Below are 19,802 nucleotides of genomic sequence, written 5' to 3' on the forward strand. Positions count from 1 at the left end.
GGTGGAATCTCGTAAAAAGAAGTAGCTCTGAGACACAGCCCTGTGGGACACCAGTGGAAAATGAGAGAACGCTCAGGTAATATTTTATTATAAATTGGATGAAAACTAAAATGGGATTTCTGGCCATACACAGACAGAAATAACACTTGCATCAATGCATGGGCCGCTCGCTGAGCGCCAGTGATTCTCTAGCAACAGAACCATTAGCATAATACATAATCTGGTATAGCTGGAAGCAAACCCCCCAAAATTGCCAAATGCCCCGCAGAGACTGTCAAGGATTGTCACTTTTCCATCCTCTATTTTCCCTTCCAATGTCTTACTCCATGTATTTTCCTTCTCCTGCATTTGCTTTGAGCCCCGAGGGAAGGTGTCCAAGCCTTGTGACAGCTTTTGATCAATATTTTGATAAGGCCTGCATGTGAACAGAGGTCAATGCTTACTTATCAGTGATTGCAAAAACATTAGATCCGTCGTCTCGGTCCACTCAAATCAATGTGAAACTAAAGTGCCGATCACTGTGGGAAGCTTGGTCGTGCTGCTAAAGATCTCCATGGTAACAACTTGCAAACACAACACAACTCGAGATGATGGTGATTGCCTGTGTGCCCAACCGACGAGTGCATTTTGCTCGCTGAATGAATAATTAGCTGGTATTCAGCTTAACTTGGATGGATGGGAGCATTGTTCCTGATCAAAATAGCAATACATTATGATTTAGATAATGCCGCTGCTGTTCAAGTGTTTTAAAGCTCCCGAAAACAAGCAAAATAACTGCAGCAAAACGTGCAAGGACTACAAAAATATGTATTCAGCCCTTTCGGTGCAATTATTCAGATGAAAGTATATCTCTGGTATATATTTAAAAAAAAAAAAAAAAGTACTTATTGAAACAAATGTTTCTTGGTAATTATTCGGTAAAGTAATTACAACTGAAAAGCCTCCTGGTGCAATGTCTTCAGCCTTGACTTGCTGCATTTTTGCCTTTCGTAGCTTTTCTATTATCTTAAGAAAGCACACAAGTCGTGTGGTGGCCAAGGCATACCGCAAATTCGCACCCACATGCCCACACGCAGATCTCGCATGTACGAAGACATGCAAGCAGACAGATGGTTGAAGCGTCGCTCTGACAGAGGCTAAAGCACGGGGCACCTCAACTCTTCAAAGTCTGCGCTTCTCTTCCCTGGTTACTTTTTCAAATGCCATCTGTAGCTCGGTACTCTAATGTTACTTAAAACAAGGACATTGCTCACCACCTCCCCGACCCCTGCAGCACTGATTAAAGAACCCCAAGAATTATCTCTGCATCTGCCATAACGCATTTGATGTAGTTGGCACATTACGCAACAATTTTTAATGTGCTTGCGATGCACGTGGACAAAGAATTGGCAATGAGCTCGATCAATTCTGCTTATTGGCAACATTTATTAAATGTAGAAGATATATTACAAAATAAAATAAAAATATAGGAAAAACCTGGTGTGCTTGGAAAAAAAAAATTAAATCTGCATCAAAAAACTGTTGACACATGACGCCATCTATGAATCAAATTTGCTCTTAACCTGTGCTGGATTTTCGAGTAGATTTGTTTGGGTCACAGTGAGCAGGAATAGTATCGTGTCCTTTTATCATCATCCTTTTAATGTCACCTCCCAACATCCTCCATCACCTTCTCTCCTTTTGCCATTTTCCTCCATGCTCCTCGTTTCGCTCCCAGTCCTCCCTCCCTCCCTCCCCCGCCTCGCCCATCTCCACCTCAAACACTGGCTTCTGTCCTCCAACCTTCCTCCTTCTGTTACTCCCTCCCCCTCGATTGAGCTAGCGTGTTATTAGTAAAGCAGGCAATGCGCCTGTCAGTGTGTGTTAGAGAGAGATAAGCACAGGTAGCGAGTTACATAAGCCTCTGTTGATTACCGTGGAGGAGAGGTAGAGTTAAAAAAAAAAAAAAAATGGCGAGTGAAAAGAAGCAAGAGCGCAGTGAGAAAGAGACAGATTGCAGTAGCTAAAGTAAGTACATTGTGCTCTAATGTTGGCTCTGTGGCTGTCAGGTGGGTGATAAGTAGCCAAGGCTTCCGGGGCTAGTTGAAAGGACAGTCATTAGGCTGGACACACCAGACCGGCTGCTCATTTTAGTCATACTCTATCCAATCTGTGTGGTCGTGTTTAAATGCAAGGTCTAACAAATTAATATTGATTTTTTTAAAAATGTCCCAATGAAAACAACATCATTAATTTAGGGCGGTGTCCAATGCTGCAAAAAAAAAAAAGATGCTTCTTGCCTCTCCACGTTGGAGCTTACTGTTAAAGATAGAGGATTGGATATGGTGTGTTTACAAACACTATGACGATAAGAAAAAGCCAAGAAAAAAAACGGCTTAGTCAAACAAGTAGCATCAGTTTTGCATGTTTTATTAATTTAAGCAAGGGATATTTGAACATAACTGGTGGAGCAACACATATAGACAGAAATTTCAGCTTAATTAATTAAAATTAATATTAACATGCCTGATTGAGTCAGTTTACTTTTTAATTAATCTTGTATCGCAAGGTACCAATCTATTTTCATTTCAACTGAACTTTGTTCCTGCAAAATGAATCATTTAAATTTTCTAAATTTAAATATAATTTAAATGTAAAATTAAATTTAAAATCAAATTAAATTTCCTAAATTTAAATATAAAATCATACTAAAATCTCACGAGAAAAGGCTCATAATTTTGTTAAGACAGTACTTCACATTTCTAAAATAAATACAATTTCACTTCCATTATTAAGAAATAACAAAATGTCATGCTTCACTCAACAGGCAGAGAAAATCCAAAGGCAAAAAGCGTGCACATTTGCATGTACTAAATAGCACTCTGAATATTTTAGTCGATGTAATGTATCATGACCAACTCTTAACATGCATTATGCACCATATACATATTTCCCCTTTTTTTGTGTGTGGCTAAAAAAGATGTTCTTGTTCAGGTATGGACATCTTTGGGAGCTTCGATTAGAGAACATGTTTCTTCCACAAAGTCACTTTGACCTGCTGGACAGCGACATTTAATGAAGTACAACAGGAAGGTCTCACGTTGCACAGAATTGTTTGACCTCAGTCCTCTCTCTGTCTTATAAAGATGTTCAATGGATTTAAGATAATTTATTTAAAATATCTACAATCATGGACATTCAGGAGTTTTAGTTCCCGTTGACAAATAGATTTAAGAACATCACTGGCAGAGGCAGTGAAGGGAAAAATTTGTTTTGCACTCTTTGGATCCTGATTGAATTTTTATTTTTCTACTTCAGACAAGCTAATTAAAATGTACCGCTTGTGTGCTGGAACAAGAGTAAGTGAAAAAAAAAGGAAATTGTGAAAAATCATCAGGGGACACATAAGAGGGGTGGGGGGTGGGGGGGTAATCACTAAAAGGAGGTCAATACGATTATGCGGTGGCGAAGGAAAATGTAAATACTCTGACTTTTGTCAAAGAGACAAATGCTAATTTTAAGAGCTAGTTGGTGAAGGTTTTTACAGAATCAATAGAGTATTAAAACTAAAATATGTTTTCATAGCGGTGTGAGGTCTCTAATATGCACTGTTTACTCTTAATTGGGTCATATTTTATCTCAGGCGATGCTGCTAGGTTCTGAAATGAAAAAAAGCATACACGGACTACTAAATTATTTGTTAAAAAAAAAAAAATCAGGTCATGTCAACACAAACACTTTTTAAAATATATTTGAATATATTTTTCAGTGTGCGTTCAGTTCCAATACTGAAGCAAACTGTCTTAAAACTCTAGTCCTGAAAACTTTTTTTTTTAAGAAAAAATATGTAATTTACTTCTTTTATCTGCCTTCTCCAAAACAAAAACAATATTTGACCTAAAGTACACTCCTAAATTTTTGCCAGGAAAGTAAATAACTTTGTAGTGTCAGCGTCCTGGAGAGAAGCAAACAAGAAAAGGCCAAGCAAGGTGTTTGGGGTTGCTTCTGAATTCTGGAGCGCAAGTAGCGTGAGAGGAAGCCAACATGAACTCAAATATTAACCAAAGAAAAGGAGGGATGGCATGTACAAAAATGTGGAATAACAATAAGGTGGGCCTTTTGTGTGTGAGAAAGACAGACTGCACACAATGATGCTCAAACGCAAAATCCCCCCCTCCCCCCTCCCATCTCACAACCTTGCCTTTATTCGCTCGCCGTCACACAGACATGCCCGCGTGCACACACACTATTATGTAAATAGTCTCCTTGGCACCATGTTGCTGTCACTGAGCCAGCACCCTCTGGGCCATCGAGACAGCCTCATTAAAACAAGGCGCAGCATCCATTAATAGATTGCAATGCATGCACACACACACACACACGTATACTGTATGCACTCACTGGACAATTTAGGTACACAATCTAATGAGATCCAACATCTTTACAAAGATTATAATACTCAGTTTTGATTATTGGAGGAGTGTTCAAAAACTTTATTAGCTACGTGTGCTGTACGTGGGAGTTTGAGAAAATTACAACAGCAAAAACAAACATTGGAATAAATACCTCGGATTGTGTCAATTAAAATAGAGCATTAGTAGTTTTGTTGATGTTGTTGTCTCGTTAGATCTAATTAGTACTAAATGAATTGGTCATTTCGTGTACACTTCGGCACACACAAAAGATATTTTAGATGATGTAAGAAATCGCCAAGGAAGGAAGTCAAATGTCACGACAAATTATGTTTGAATGTTGTGTGTGTCTGTGTGCGGTGACTCAAGTGACTCTTGCAAACCTGGAGAAGTAAAAGAGGCCTTTGTTTGTTTGTGATCTGCTGGCCCCACAGGCGGCTCCCGAGGCGTGGGCTTCATCCGCTTTGATAAGAGGATAGAGGCTGAAGAGGCCATCAAAGGTCTCAACGGACAGAAGCCATCGGGCGCGGCTGAGCCCATCACGGTCAAGTTCGCCAACAATCCCAGCCAGAAGACCAGCCAGGCCCTCCTGTCGCAACTCTACCAGTCCCCCAACCGCCGATACCCCGGGCCCCTCCACCACCAGGCTCAGAGGTTCAGGTGAGTACTTGGGCCGAGCTAAGAATGAGTCCGTTAGTAGGGGCTAGTCTCATTTTGGGTTTTAGCTGTTTGGAAGTCACAATATGACTCATTAATGGCACGTTTGATTTTTTATTTCTTTTTATTTGTGTGTAGTAAATGTAAGGGTCACATTTCTACTTCTGTTTTGCTGGACCCAAGCAGTTGGTTTGTAACAATGGCGGAGCTAGGATTCTTTTCCTTGAGGGAGGGGGGGGGGGTCTCAGGGTGTCCACGAAACAAACAGAAATATTTTTACAAATACCAAAGATTTCCTATGCTACCCATGAATGAAAAAAAAAAAAAACTACAGTCCAAATGGTTGAATGTTTTAGAAGGAAAGCGCTCTACTGCTCAGGCAACATGTTTCCTTCTTAACATCTAAACCACCAAGAAAATTATTTTAAGCATTGAGCACAAGCCATAGCACGACCTTTGACTCAGACATCATCTATCATTTTTCTTGTCAAAATTTATCCTAGCAACTGTATGGCCTTTAGAAGACAAACAGAAGTGAACTTTGCACTCGCTACAGTTGCCAGTAAATCAAGCCCTGCGAGAACTTGCAACATCAGAGAGGAACTTTTCATGCGAGACTGTGGGGTTCTGTCATTCACATTTGTGTTTCCCTTGATTTCATCACACTTCCATTTTGCCAGCACTTTCCTGCATCCCTGGGCAAGAATGCATTTGTTTATAAATGCAGTTAGTGGTAAAAGAAAAAAAATGAATCACATTTGTTCTCCATGGCCATAAAAACACTTTATCCGTACAGATCGTTGCTGTGCAATAAAAAGGTAAAGCAATTTTTGGAGAGAGGGGGGAAAAAAAGCGTTTTTTTTCCTAAAACACTTGGTTGAGTGAAAATATATTTTTATTGTCAGTCATCCGCTCAAAATATTACCTTCATAATCCAAGGTTTTTGAGACTTGGCTCATAAAAACAAAGTGACTTTCTACTTTGTTGCATGCACTTGTCTCCAATACAAATTGAATAAAGGAGGTGTGGCCTAAAGCAGCAACACTGTAAACGTTTGCAAGGGATTAGGAGAAGAGAAAAAAAAAAACGGCAACATATGGTCCCAAAACACTTGAATCAGATTCCAAATAATTTTTGATACACAATTCTTCAAATAGTTTCCAGATTTGATTTAGAAAAATTATATATACATCGTTACTGCTACTTTCGACCCAGGCTAAATTTAGCTCCTCCCACCATATAAAGATGCTAGTGTCAGTCGAGTTGTATCACTTCAACATTCCTCTGTCACTAATTACTCCTATAAGCATGGCTTTGGCACCATCTTGTGGCATTACAGACATTTAAAAAATTATTTTTCAGTGAATAGTTGACAATAGGTTAGGTAAAAACGACAAGATGTGAATTTGGGAAAACTGCAACTAGATGATGGCTCACTTATGAGCAATGGCAGAGCGAGGATTTTTTTTTTCTGAGGGGGGGGGGCAAGCATATATCTGGTGGAGGGGGCAGTGCCCTATGTCCCCCCTTCTAGCACCGCCAGTGGTTATGAGCCACGTTACATTGGTTTTGGCTGCATAAGTGGCCCACAACATTGCCATTGCATATTTTTTGAAAAATCATTTTGAAATTAGTGGGAGGGAGGTAAAAGAAAAAAAATCCCCAAAATACTTACAGCTCTTAAATCCAGGTACACACCAACATAGAATGCTTCTCTCACCATAAAGTTTAGTTGAAATCCCTTTAATAAATTTTGCATAATCCTGCTAACAACCAAACAAAACACAACAAAAGGATCAACTTCTTGGCAAGGGTAGAAACGTGCAGGTTTTGTGGATTTGATTTCGAAAATCTTTTGAAAACAAATAAAAAAGGTGACAGTGCATTGTTGCCCAGCTCCGTCATCCCTACACTTCATTTGATATCATACAGTAAATACACTGTATGTGTTCTACCAGGTCATTTTTATTTTCCTGGAAGTATTAGTAAGCTCATTGGCAACACTTTCTATTTCATCTCACCACACACACGCAAAACAAGAGATGTTTTCCATCATCCAATACAACTCGGAATGTTTTGGGGATTTTCACAAAACGCACACTCATACAAATTCCTCTCTCTTTCAATAACACTAAGCCGGTATTGCTGTTTATTCTCCGTCAAAGTCGGGAAGGTATTTTTCTTGCAGTGGCGCTTTCCTGGTGTGACACCTGAGCGATGTAGCGTGGCTGTGTGTCTGTGATACGCCAAGCCAATTTACAGACTCGGCAGGAGAGCTGTCGCTTCTCATCACAACTCACAACCACAGGACACTTCCTCGCCGTGTCCCTGTGCTCCCCACTTCACCACGCGACACTCTGAAAGTTGGAAACTGACTTAAAGTGTATATTTGCTCCTTCTTCTTATGCAGTGCTTGTGAGGACAACATTGCAAAAAAAGGCACGTTTATATTTCTTAGGAGATGGCAAAGTGGAAAAAAAATTTTCCAGGGTCAACGTGGAAATTAATTGTTGCATGATGTCATTTGTGGACAATGCTGGACTTTTTGGATATTTTAGTCCCTGGCTCGTGTACGTAATGCTATGGCTCAACTACAATTGTGTCGGCATGGTCCCACTCCAAGCAGCAGCCGTAATCGACTTGAGCATAATACACCGAGCCCTACAGCCCAGCTCGTTTCCCATTTTTGGCCCTTAACAAATGGCGCTAATTAGCAAATTACCCTTATTATATCCAGGGCAGGAACCAATTATAGTAGAACAGATTTTTGTTTCAATAAGAAAAAAACAAAACATGCTTATTCTTCCTTTAACGCCGCATTGAGAGGGAAAACAAAGGTCCTATTGTTTGGGTTAGAGAGGCAGCGTTAAAAAAGAAAACTGAGCATTTGCATGGTGGGTATGTGTGACTATTGTGTGTTTGTGTGAGAGCAGCAGGTTGTTGCGTTGTGGCCCTGTGGCCCAGCGGCCGGCAGATGTCTTCTCGCTCTTGGCCCTCAAGCTCTCGCTCTGAGCGTTCTTGCCAATTTCCTCATTTACACACACTCATTCTCTCACTTCGTCATTTGCTAATTACTGCTAATTCAATTCTAATGGATGCATTCATATTTTTTAACTGGCCTACAATGTGAATTACGAAGTGGGTCATCATAATAATACTTTTCAGCTTAGTTGACCAGTCAACAAGTCGAATTTAATAAGCTAATTGCTAATCACGTGTTTTTGGCACCTCATCTTCCTATCGGGATTATTTCGAGACAATTTTAACCTCTGCTGCAAAATGTCTTGCTAACAAGGCTGCAAAATCTTTTATACATCTGTTTTGGTTCAGATAAATTCATAAAAATGGTTGTGGATGAGAGTAGCGGTTAGCCTTGCTAGCTTACACTATTCCAAGTGGTTTTCCATTTGAAGGCTTTTTTTTATAATCCAAACGGGAATGACAATTTAACGTCCTTGGAAGGAATAATTAAGAGTGTGCCACCACTACCCTAAAGTAGACGGACCCTTTTCGCCAGGTTAAGTTTAGTGTTTTCGAGAGGAACGAGGCGTCTCTAGCCAGCTGTTGCTCAATAAGCCATGGCCCCTGTCCATTAGGCTCTCGGAGTTAATAAGACATGAGACAGGCTGGGAGCAAGTGAGGAATGAAGGTCATTGAGTCACCAAGCAGACTGCATCCATCCAAGAGGGCCACCATTTTACACAGCCCACAGGTTTTTTAATCCCCCTCACTCACACACATACACACTGATGGTCTCTAGAGGGAGACATGAATAGACACACAAACTGCAAAGCTTTTAGCCCACCATTTTAAAAATACACCCTTGTATAATCGCGTTTTGGAATTTGTCTATTCTGAGATTTAGGGAAAGGACCTATGCGTTGTTATTAGCTGCAAGCTCACTTATTGGCTGTTTTTGTGCTCAAGCCCAAGCCATGTCTAATATTTTAAAAAATGCTTGAGACCTCACAAGTTTGTATCTTGCTGGTACCCCTACACATTAATCAGTCGTCAAACAAGTAGGTCTCTGTTAGTGCTTCCTAAACTTGATATTCATGACATTATCTCGTGTTTTTGTTGCTTAAAATCATCATGGCTCGCTCACCATCATTCAAATACCAGACCAGACCATTCTATTTTTACTGACATCCCATTTTGAAGAGTCCTCTTGATAGACGACAACAATTAACACGGTGGCACAAAAAGCAATAGACACAAACGATTAGTGTTTGAGCTAAAGGGCTAGCTTAGCCGCTTCTATTAGCTAAGTGCTAAGCTATGCTCCACGTCTGTCGGCATTCGTGTTTGTTTCTACAAACGTGACTTAGCATCTTTAAGCCATGCTAGCTTCTTCTGGTGGGGTTCGTCAGTGTAATGGGCTAACTCGTGATGGCTTTGTGTGTTGTCGAGTGAGAAGGCTCATGCAGTTCCAACAGGACTCAACATTAGTTCCATTGAGTAAGTCAACCATCTGCCCACCATTAACCCCAGAACCCTCCTTCTCTTTACAGGCTGGACAATTTGCTTAATATGGCCTATGGCGTAAAGAGGTAATTAAAAATTTCACCCAATGCCAGATGTCCATGTTGACTTAATTATTTTCTAGTATCCTTTTCATTTTTGTGTAGTTTTTGTTGTCAATTTACGTTTAACAAATTTTCAAGGTGAATTGCATTTTGGTTTTTGATTTTGGTTTGATTGTTTTGTTGTTGTTGTTTTGTTTTTGTTTTTTTACTCGTGAGCTTGAGTGTTTTCAAATGCCTAACAAGCACTTTAAAAAGCAGAAAACAATTTGTCTTTGTTTTCAGTGGTGATGGATTTGCTTTGTTTTTATTATGACAAGTGGCAGTGTTGTTTGGATTGTTTTTGGGTTCTTTCTGTGCACAGAATGGATTTGTTCTCGACTTCTTCATTTTTAGGTGTTGTTTTTTTCTTCGGGATTCAGGTTCTCTGGCCTTGTCGCTTCATCTTTGCCTGGGAAAAAACAAATGATTCGATTTGAAACTGAAGAAAAAAAAATTCACACCTTTTTATCGTTGAAACAGTGCGTACATTTGAAGCCAAATGTACTCATTGGCTGAATGTCTTTTGGGAGCCCTTGCCGTGATCCGAGCAGGCTTAATGAGAACAAGCGATGAGGCTGGTTGAACCTGGATCCTTGCTAGAAACAGGAAATGTTTCACTGCAGATGGCTCCGGCTTTGCTCTGCGCTGCTCGAATTCCCTCCTTTTTGCCTTCGTGCCTCATTTTTCTTTGCTTTGTTGCTAGCATACAGTAGGTGTTACGTAATCAGGCGCATAGCAGCCATTGTTGTGATGTGCTGACAGCGGCATCTTGCATGTTGCAGGCTCTTGGGACATCATTTGGAGACAACTTAGCTTCTTAAACAATGAAATAGAAAAAAAAATAGTAAATAGTATTGATAACACATGTCCATGATGTCATGTTCTACTTCCTTAGACTGCAAACTAGTTGAGGTTGAATCAACAGTGACTTGGCTGTTTACAATTTTGCCTCAATGGTTTCAAGACATGATTAATCAATAATCAATCCCACATGATCGGTTCATCAAATGATCATCTGTTATGCCTGTCCCGAATCTAAAACAAGCATGCCGATTGCAGAGCATGTCACCTGCAAGTAGTTGGCCTTTCTAAAGACGAAACAATGTGGTCAGCTGACACTGTTGCTATGCAACCCTTGTTCTCGTCTGTAAATTCGGTTCAGGTTCATTCCCAGATCCATATATATGCCCTAATGCACTTTTATGCTCAAACACTCAGATGCGAAGGAAAATCACAAATTCCAACAAGATTACTAAAAAAAAAAATGAATGGAGAAAAGTTGATCAAAAAAATAAATCGTGTGCTCATGGCGGAAACCTACTTGGCTCCTCCAATCTGTTTCCCCCACAGATTGATGTATATTGTCAAGCATAATCTCTTTTCCCCCTACCCTGTGGTACTTAATCGATGAAGGCAAATGATTGCAGTAAGACCTTGGAGTCAATGATTCAATCATCCCGAGCTCTCGCATTGGCCAGGATCAGACCGTGCGCCATCAAAGTCATGTAGGAAGGTCGTCGTCTTTGCGGGGCCGCCATATATAGTCAGTGGCGAGATAAGAAAAAGGGCGGGGCAGCAAGCGGCGCAATCGATCATTGCCACAAGCACCGCAAGAGTAGAGAACAGACTCTGCAGACTCGGGGACGAGTGGGAGGAATATGCTTTGTACCTTAATGCCACTGGGCTGTAAAGTGCTTCTACTTTCCATTTTGCTCCCTCCCTCCCTCCCTTTTCTCCAAGACAGCTGCAGCAAGGCGGAAATCTCAATTAAACCATGCCCAATAATGCCTATAGTTGTTTCTTGAAGAGAGGTGGCATAAAAAATGAACCTCTTTATCTCATTTATTTTATTTTTTTTAAAAATGGGCGCTTTATTTTTCCCCCCTTTTTTTTTTCTTTTCTTTGAGCGGAAAGGCAATTAAGTGAAGTCAACTGAGGATTCAAATCGTCTTGCATCGAAAGAAAAAGGAGAAGATTATCAGGCGAATGAGAAGAGATTTAGTAGCCTGGCACGTGATCTTTGATGAATTTCTAGCAATGCTTTAATTCAACAACTTTACGCAATTTGGCTTTTGGAGGAGCCACTCAAGGGCACCAAGAGAAGAACTTCATCTGCATCTTCTTTGGCATATATGTCGTCATTTCTGACGGGAGGCCTTTAGCAATGAAGCTAGTCCAAGCTTGGCTAGAGTAAAATTAAATGATAATCAATAGTCTTCTATATAAAATAGAAGTTAAATCACAATGTTGTCAAAATTGGCTTTTAATGACTTACTATATGCCATATTAATTTAAAATAACCCGAAATAAGAGTTACTAACTTTAATGTGGAACCAAAAATTAAAAAATATAATATTTTACTCAATTCACAAAAAAATTGAGCATCTGAACTCTTTATATATACATATATCATTTAAATAATGATGAATAAGTAAATAAAAAATAAATAAAATAATAAAAAATAAATATAAATAATCATTTAAATTGAAAAAACGTATTATTAACGTAAGATAACGCAAGAGCAATAAATAGAAACACAACTAAGCAAGCACTTGAGGACTGGATTAAAAATCACGCTGTAAGTCATGCGTCTGCTCTCCTCATGCCCTACGTTGTCTGGGCATGCTTATGATACGACGACGAATGTCCTGACGGATCTTCTTCTCTAAATCAGCGATCCTGCAGTGAATACAAATACATCTAATGGGGTGGAAGAATCTCATTGTGAATCCGTAATCTGTATGCACTACCGACAACGATGAGACCGCGGCTGGTCTCTCAGGGATCTCACAAATGTTCTTGTGGATGACTGGATAGAAAAAAATAAAACATCCCGCAGGCACATTGGAACATCCTATAACTTTCCGTTTGTGTTTGTAGTTTCCCGATCCTTATCCACAAAGTGTAGGTGTATTCGTATTCCCTTTCACTCGTCTTCAAATCTCCATCTTTCTGTCTTTGCCGCTCGTCAGGTTTTCACCCATCACGATCGACAGCATGACCAGCCTGGTGGGCATGAACATCCCCGGGCACACCGGCACGGGTTGGTGCATCTTCGTCTACAACCTATCCCCAGATTCGGACGAGAGCGTGCTGTGGCAGCTCTTCGGGCCCTTCGGCGCCGTCAACAACGTCAAGGTGATCCGTGACTTCAACACCAACAAGTGCAAAGGGTTCGGCTTCGTCACCATGACAAATTACGACGAAGCGGCCATGGCCATCGCCAGTCTCAACGGTTACAGGTTGGGCGACCGCGTCTTGCAAGTCTCCTTCAAGACTAACAAGACCCACAAGTCCTGAACTCGAACAAGGTAGAAGCAGGTGCCCCGCGGGCTCCAAAATGGCCGCCCCCACCACCACCACCCCCTCACCTCCACCACTCCCTTTAGCCCCTCCAGTCACGACCACCACCCCTCCTCCAGGCATCCAGCACAGCAAAACTGGAACATAAAGCAACCATCCAACCCAATTGAACTCAAAATGGCTTATATCATAACTTTGGACCTATAAGCCAACGTTGCCTAAGTATTACAAAAATGAAGAAAATGTTCATGCATTTTGGGAAGTTCCTGAGATAACGCAGGCTTCTCTTTGTTGTATACTCTTTCTGTTTGTTCTGATTGCTAAAATGAGTTTTCTCTCCTATGTAAACAGTAGCACCCCCCAACCCCCCACCCCACCCCCTCCAATTTTAGAGAAGAGAATATCCTTTTTAGACTAATGTCTCGATTCAGGATTAGCGTTTCTTTTGTATATCCGGACCCACTGTTGTTAGTATCCTGAACCTCCCAGTCACTGCAGGGAGGGGGCTCTTTTTTAACAATTGGTGACCCATTCATTCATTTATAGTCATATTTAAAAGTCCCCTTTATGATTCGAGACGGGATTTCATACTCCCGCCGAGTCTGATATAGTAGTACTAAAAAAAAAAAAAAAAAAACAAGACTTTCTAACATTGTTTTTGTTTTGTATCGCAAACAAAACATAATGTCTTTCCTCACAGGGAGATGGGGTGCGGGTGTGGGGGTGGGGGGGGGATGGGTTAGCTTTCCTGATGACACATTAAGTAATTTAAGAAAAAAAAAATGAAATAACACTGTTGCCAAAGAGATGATCTCTTTGCTTGGAAAAAAAAATGTGTTTAGAAAAAAAAAGATTAAAAATAAATAGAAAGAAGAATCTATTTTTATAAATGATAATTAAAATAATAATTATTGAGAAATTTTTACAAGAATCTGGATTTGAAAAAAGAGAAAAATATTTTGACTGGCTAACTGGGAGGGGAGGGGGGGGGCACCACCTTGTCTTGTCGTTCCGCCGCGGTACTTTCTAGGCCCAGCGCTCGTTGTTTTCCGAGGAAGCCACGTTGGCGACGGCCATTTTCTAGAAGGAAAAAGGAAACCAAGGCGGGTGATTTTGGTAATTTTTCACACATGTACTAGTGCGTAATTATTCAATACCCACAAGGGGAAGGGAGAGGGTAACCATCCTTATCGTCCAGAGCCCAAAGCAAGAAGACGCTTTGTCCGCTTCTTTTCCTGTTCTCGATCCATCCGGGGTAATCGGTAATTGCATATATGCACCTCGATCCATTTCCAACGCATACACGATATTGTTTCTCTTTGCTCTGCATTTGTGTGCAAACTTCTGTTTAGCGATCAACAGTAGGTGCTATACCACATTATTCACATATCTTAAATATCCCAGTTGGTTGTTCTATGTGTTGTTTCAAAAAAGAAAAATACTTTGTTGATGTTGGCATTGAATTGAGCTTATTTGTTTATCGTTGGCCCAAATAGTCTGGTGAGACTATTTTGTTGCAGAAAAACCAGATCAACACATTTGGGTTGTGTAAAAAAAAAGTCTATATATATCTATATATATATATATATATAAAATTAAGAAAAAAAAATCACTGAACAAATTTTATTTATTTATTTATTTATTTTGCTTTGTTTGTTTGGCTTGCTGGCTTTTGCATTACTTGCTGAGCGTGGAGCTTTTTTTTGTCCAAACTTAACGATGATTATTAGCTAGTTCCTTTAGTCTAGATATTTGTTTCCTGAAAAGGCGATCTATGACTACTGTGTCTTTCTTTGCTCTGTACAAATAGATGATCTATCTATATATATATATCTATATATACATAGTCTACTTTTGTTTTACAATATCTACTGTACTATCTGAGTTGTCACTGTTCTTTAGTTGGAGCTTGTCTTTTTCATATGGCAACTTATCATGAAGTGGTGGTTCAGTTACTTAGAAAAACTTGTGAGGAAACTGTTCAATTGTCGTCATGTTGCTTGTGGAGATAAAAAAAAAAAAAAAAAAGAGGTTTGGATTAACTTTACGTTCCTACCGCGGCAAAATGAAACCGAACAAAAAGCTTTGAATATAAGTGTATTTGGATTTACTTCTCTATTTTTGTTCAACTATTTATTTTTCTATTTATTTCTATTTATTGTGTATTTATGAACCGTTTAATTTATCTGTGTATTTATGTATTTATTTGTTTCATTGTCTGTGTATTTGCGTGATTCTGGTACAGGGAGGGGGGGCGTTTCTGAGCAAAAGGGAACAAAGCGACTAGTGGAGAAGCTCTTCCAGTAGTCCACTGCACTGAGAGAACTTTTAGTACGTTTGTGCTTTGTACCAATATATCAAAATGACCATATTAAAAAAAAAAAAAATCTAAAAGTCAGGAAAACTAAAAAAAAAAAAGTGTCTGGAGGGCCAGGGAACGCTCTTCCCTTATTACTAGAAACAGTTACTCGCTATGCATAACCTAGTTATTAATAGTTCAATTTGCTCTTGCTTTTTTCTTGTCTTGTTCAAAATGAAATCTTTAGATCTTTTCCAATGAAGTTTAGTCTTATTAGAATGTTATAAACAGTCGTTCTGGTTCAATATAACCTGTGATAAGTTTGTGTCGTTCTCTAAAGCCACTCCGTCCACACCCTCCCTCCACTTACTACCGCTTTGTGATGAAACCTTTATGCAAAACTGTACGTCTGAAAGCATACGTCTACGTAGTTACTGTAACGGAGGCTCGGGCGTGTCGACGTTTCAACGCCCGCTCTTGTTTGAGGGTCGACTCAATTGGTTTTCAAGACTTCTTTTAAAAATTGCATCCTGACAAATGTTTGGAAAAAAAAAAAAAAACGACCGAAGAAGTACTCTGGAGGGATGAAAAGGGATTGTACCGATTCTATATTTTATATACTCTAATATGATATATATTATATATTTTGAAAGGTAAAATGTAAGGGTTCCAGACGTCTGAATATACGGAATTGGATTCTTTTGTTCAAAAACGTGAAGGAGTCATGTGTGTGTGTTTGGAGAGTAACGTGCACACACGCTTTTCAGTCATGTGACATCATTACCATATGAGCCCGTCATACACACGAGCAGACCCCTTCATGCCCCTCGACGCCTTAAAGGGCTCGTGGGGGGCTTGGATTTATGCAACGACCCCGGTAGAATGTTGTTCTGATGTGTCAGTTTCCTACACTGTGTGACCTCCTATGACGCGTGCCTGTGTTCTGCCTGTTTGTGCGTGTGTGTGTGTGTTTGGGTTTGTTTGTATACACCAACCAGCCACATTATGACTCGACCTAATTTGACGAGAGCCGATACGAGAGCTGTATCACATATTTTGCAAAGACGACATTGCTTACTATTCACAAATTCACCCGGTCCTGATTTTTGTCCTCAGTACGGTCACGTTTAAAATAAAAGTAGTACTTTGGCACCACCCTGTGGCAAATCACCATTTTAAAGTTCATTTTAAACTTCATTTTGTCAGGCCATAACGCCGTCTAATAGATACCTAGTGCTTTGGCGCCATCCTGTTTTATCTTGGTAGCAAGGAACTATAATGGGATGAGCTTTTTGTCAGGCCATAGCCCTGTCGAACTAAAAGTAGAGCTTTGCCGCGATCTTGTCGCAGCTACAGACTATTCTGTTTTGAAATTCAACGTTATTAATGTTATTATGATGAATATGTGATACAGCTCTTGTATTTGATATCACTCTATCGTGCTAGTGTTCCTAATCATGTGGCTGTAAAATATGTGAGTGTGTTGTTGTGCGCAAGTCATGGGGCTGCGTCCCCCCTCGCGCCATGTCTCACCCCAGTGGCTCCCACCACCATCCTCGTAGCGCCTTATAGTCGGTGAGTGGCAGGCTGCCGGTAGGAGCAAGGCAGCCAGTAGTGGAGGAGGGAAGGTGAACAGAGGAACTCGGCTCTTCTTCTTCTACTTCTTGTCAGTTTTCTTTTTTTCCCCCCTCCTGAGACGTGTTTGTTTACTATCTGATTAAAGAAAAAAAATCTATAAAACAAAATCCTTAAAGACAAAAAAAGACGAAAAAAAATGTCGGCGGGGCCCTGTGGATTGCGGCTCGCTCTCTCTTCTCTCTCTCTCTCTCTCTCTCTCTTCTCTCCTGCTTATGTTATTACTTAAAAATTATTAACAATGATGATTATTATTATTATGGTTATTATTGCTATTATTCTTAGTATTCTTCTTATTCTTATTATTAATCTAATTACTGCGATGAATGACTTCATGTTATCCTTGCTAGTTTAGGTCATTTCTGAAACTGGAAACAAAATAGAAAATCTTGCTGTAAATGTTTGTTTTTTCTTTTTCATAAAACTGTTGTGTTTGAATTATTTGTACTTTTGAATGTTGGGACAATAAAATGAGGTGTCAAGAACTCGGAGGTCTTGTAAAGTGATGTACACACGCACACACAATTGCATTTAAAGGGAATGAAACGAGACGCTGTGGTCATGATTGAAGTCATGTGATTACTCCCACAACGGCGCAGCCCACCTTGCTTATGAAATTAGCAACTTATTATCAACGGCGCAGAATTTACATTGGCAAGGAAGTAGCATAATTCTCTTTTATGAGTTGTTCCATGTTTTTGTACAGTATAGTGAAAACACCTAACCACAAATTATGCTGCTTTTCAGATTCGAGATTCGTCGATTCGTTTCAATGGAGAAAGTGAAAAGTCAAGGTACAAGTTATACATCATCACACAAACGTTATCTCCGCACCTGAGTCCAAATGCTGGAAATTTTTTTCTGTAAAAAGCTAAAAAGCATTAAGCATCATGCGGTGATCTCGTAACTAAGCAACGTAATATTCCATTAGTTCCCTATTTGTAGCTTGGCGAGAAAGCATCTGCTACATGTACAAAATAAAACATAATATATTTTTTATACTAGTTTACATGGATGAACTGGATTGTCCGAACCGGGATAAAGATCAGTGAAGGCATCACACGAGATGCCATGTCTTCATTTCTCCCTCTAAGCATAACACATATTTTTAAATCACGATTAGTTTTTTTTTTTTTTTTTCTCCACATTTTCTTCCTCCATAAAGAAAGACAGGAAGCGGAATATCACGCCGGGAGGTTTTAAATCAGTATTCAAAGAAGCAGGCAAGGCAGTTATGTCCCGTAATGACACCTATAAAGCCTAAATCACACCGGCGAATATTACTGAGCTTGTGGAGGAAATGATGGCTGTTGGAAAATGATATGTCCAGACACACTCATCTTCCCTCTCACTTTGTTAGAAACCTAATGACCTGATTTTCTCATCAAGGTCGACACCAAAAGCGGAGTCAACGGGAGTCCACTTCCTCCAGGCTTAGAAGGCTTCATTAGCTTAACACTCGGTTGACTTCTTTGGACTAATCTGTTACAAAGTTACCAACTGTAAGTGGTCAAATTTAGATGACCACAATTTTTGACATTTCAATCCTCACGTCGCACAAGCAATAATCCCTCCTAAATGTCGACAACAAATTTCATCTTGTTCTGAAACGAGCAATTCACAAGACACAGCATGTAAATGAGGAGGCCAAAATAAAACATGTTCCAACAGGGGGGGCGTGGGGGGGGGGGGATGCTCGCCTTGTTCCGTCACCTGCTGCAACCATATGATCCTGACTCTCAGCTTCTATATAAACCACTTTTCATCTGCTTTGGTGAGAGCAAATCACACCCGCTCCGTGGTGTGAATGTCAGCATCCTGCCGTGCCGAGATGCAGAAGGCAGCTCAGCCAAATGACAAGCGAGAGGCGGCACAGTCGGAAGCGTATTATATCATAAGGAGCTACTTGTCTTTGGCAAATCTTCCCTAGTCAAATCTGCAGCGGGGGAGCCATTGTTGCCCCGCAGCTCCCCTTGGTACGCTCTGACGTTAACGGTGTGCCTCCTTTCACCCCTTTTGTCTGCTTTACGGAATCTAAAAACTCGTAACTTCAATGCGTGCTATTTATTAAAAGGCGCGTGCGAGAAACCAGGCCCTCGTTTGCTTCTGTTCAGGAAAGCGCACACACGCGGCGATCACACGGATTGTTTTATCAACCTTGCTGGTGTTTCCTTTGATTCGTGACATGCTGCTCTTTCTTTGAATAATGTGCACCTTACATCAGAAGAGAAATATGCTTATATTATATTGTCTGTCTGCATGTATTGCTCCACCGGTTGTGTGCTAATGCTATTCGATAGCCAGTCTATGACAATTCCTATTATGTATTAGAATTGATCTTGCGTTTTTTTGGTCATTTTAAATCCCCAATTTGTAATTTGTTTTATGTTTAGTCAGTAAACTTTAACTAGAACTGGCTTTAAACAAGTCAAAATTGTTTTTAGGAGATTTGTTCACTATGCTACCATTACAGTGCTTTGATTTATTTTTTTTCTACTGGGTGAAAGCAAAAAAATCATCCTGATGATTTCTTGTATCTCATTCACCTAAAGTATAGGATGGTGGGTGTTTTTTTTTTTATGCTTATGAAAACATGCTGTGACAAGAGAACACCCTGGAGATGACAAGAACATGGCCAGATGAAGTGCCCTTGTGGAAGGATATTGAATCCCAAGCAGCTCTAGGCAGCAGGAGTGCTGTTCTGCAACAACGATTTGCTCAATTCCACGGTAGGCGTTCCCTCCGGAATAGACAGATATTCATCAGCAGGTGTTGTCATGTAAATACAACAATGGCAAAGAACAAATCACTGTTATTGCCTGTGTGCAAAACGCCAACTTTGGCAACGTAAGAATAACTTTAATATATAGTTGACCTTGGATCATCTTGTTCTCGGTTCAGGTGAACACGACGCTTTGGTCTTTTACAATTACAGGGTCAGCACGTGTGGGA

General features: G+C 40.1%; 1 protein-coding gene across 8 annotated transcripts in view; it reads left to right on the plus strand.

Annotated features, from left to right (window-relative positions):
* Positions 1–17,335, plus strand: part of elavl4 (ELAV like neuron-specific RNA binding protein 4) — a 64,154-nt gene extending 46,819 nt beyond the window's left edge. For 5 of the 8 annotated variants that reach the window (XM_088393486.1, XM_088393481.1, XM_088393487.1 and 2 more), the window contains 3 exons: positions 4,816–5,051; positions 9,560–9,598; positions 12,586–17,335. In XM_088393486.1, the coding sequence (XP_088249612.1) occupies positions 4,816–5,051; positions 9,560–9,598; positions 12,586–12,913 (603 nt within the window). In that variant the 3' untranslated portion in view covers positions 12,914–17,335. The remainder of the gene's footprint in view (positions 1–4,815; positions 5,052–9,559; positions 9,599–12,585) is intronic. The other 3 variants (XM_088393483.1, XM_088393484.1, XM_088393485.1) reach the window with 3 other exon arrangements.
* Positions 17,336–19,802: the final 2,467 nt, after the last annotated feature.

This window comes from Syngnathus floridae, chromosome 13, assembly GCF_059516105.1.
Source record: "Syngnathus floridae isolate MCC-2025c chromosome 13, RoL_Sflo_1.0, whole genome shotgun sequence".
Classification (NCBI taxonomy): Eukaryota; Metazoa; Chordata; class Actinopteri; order Syngnathiformes; family Syngnathidae; genus Syngnathus; species Syngnathus floridae.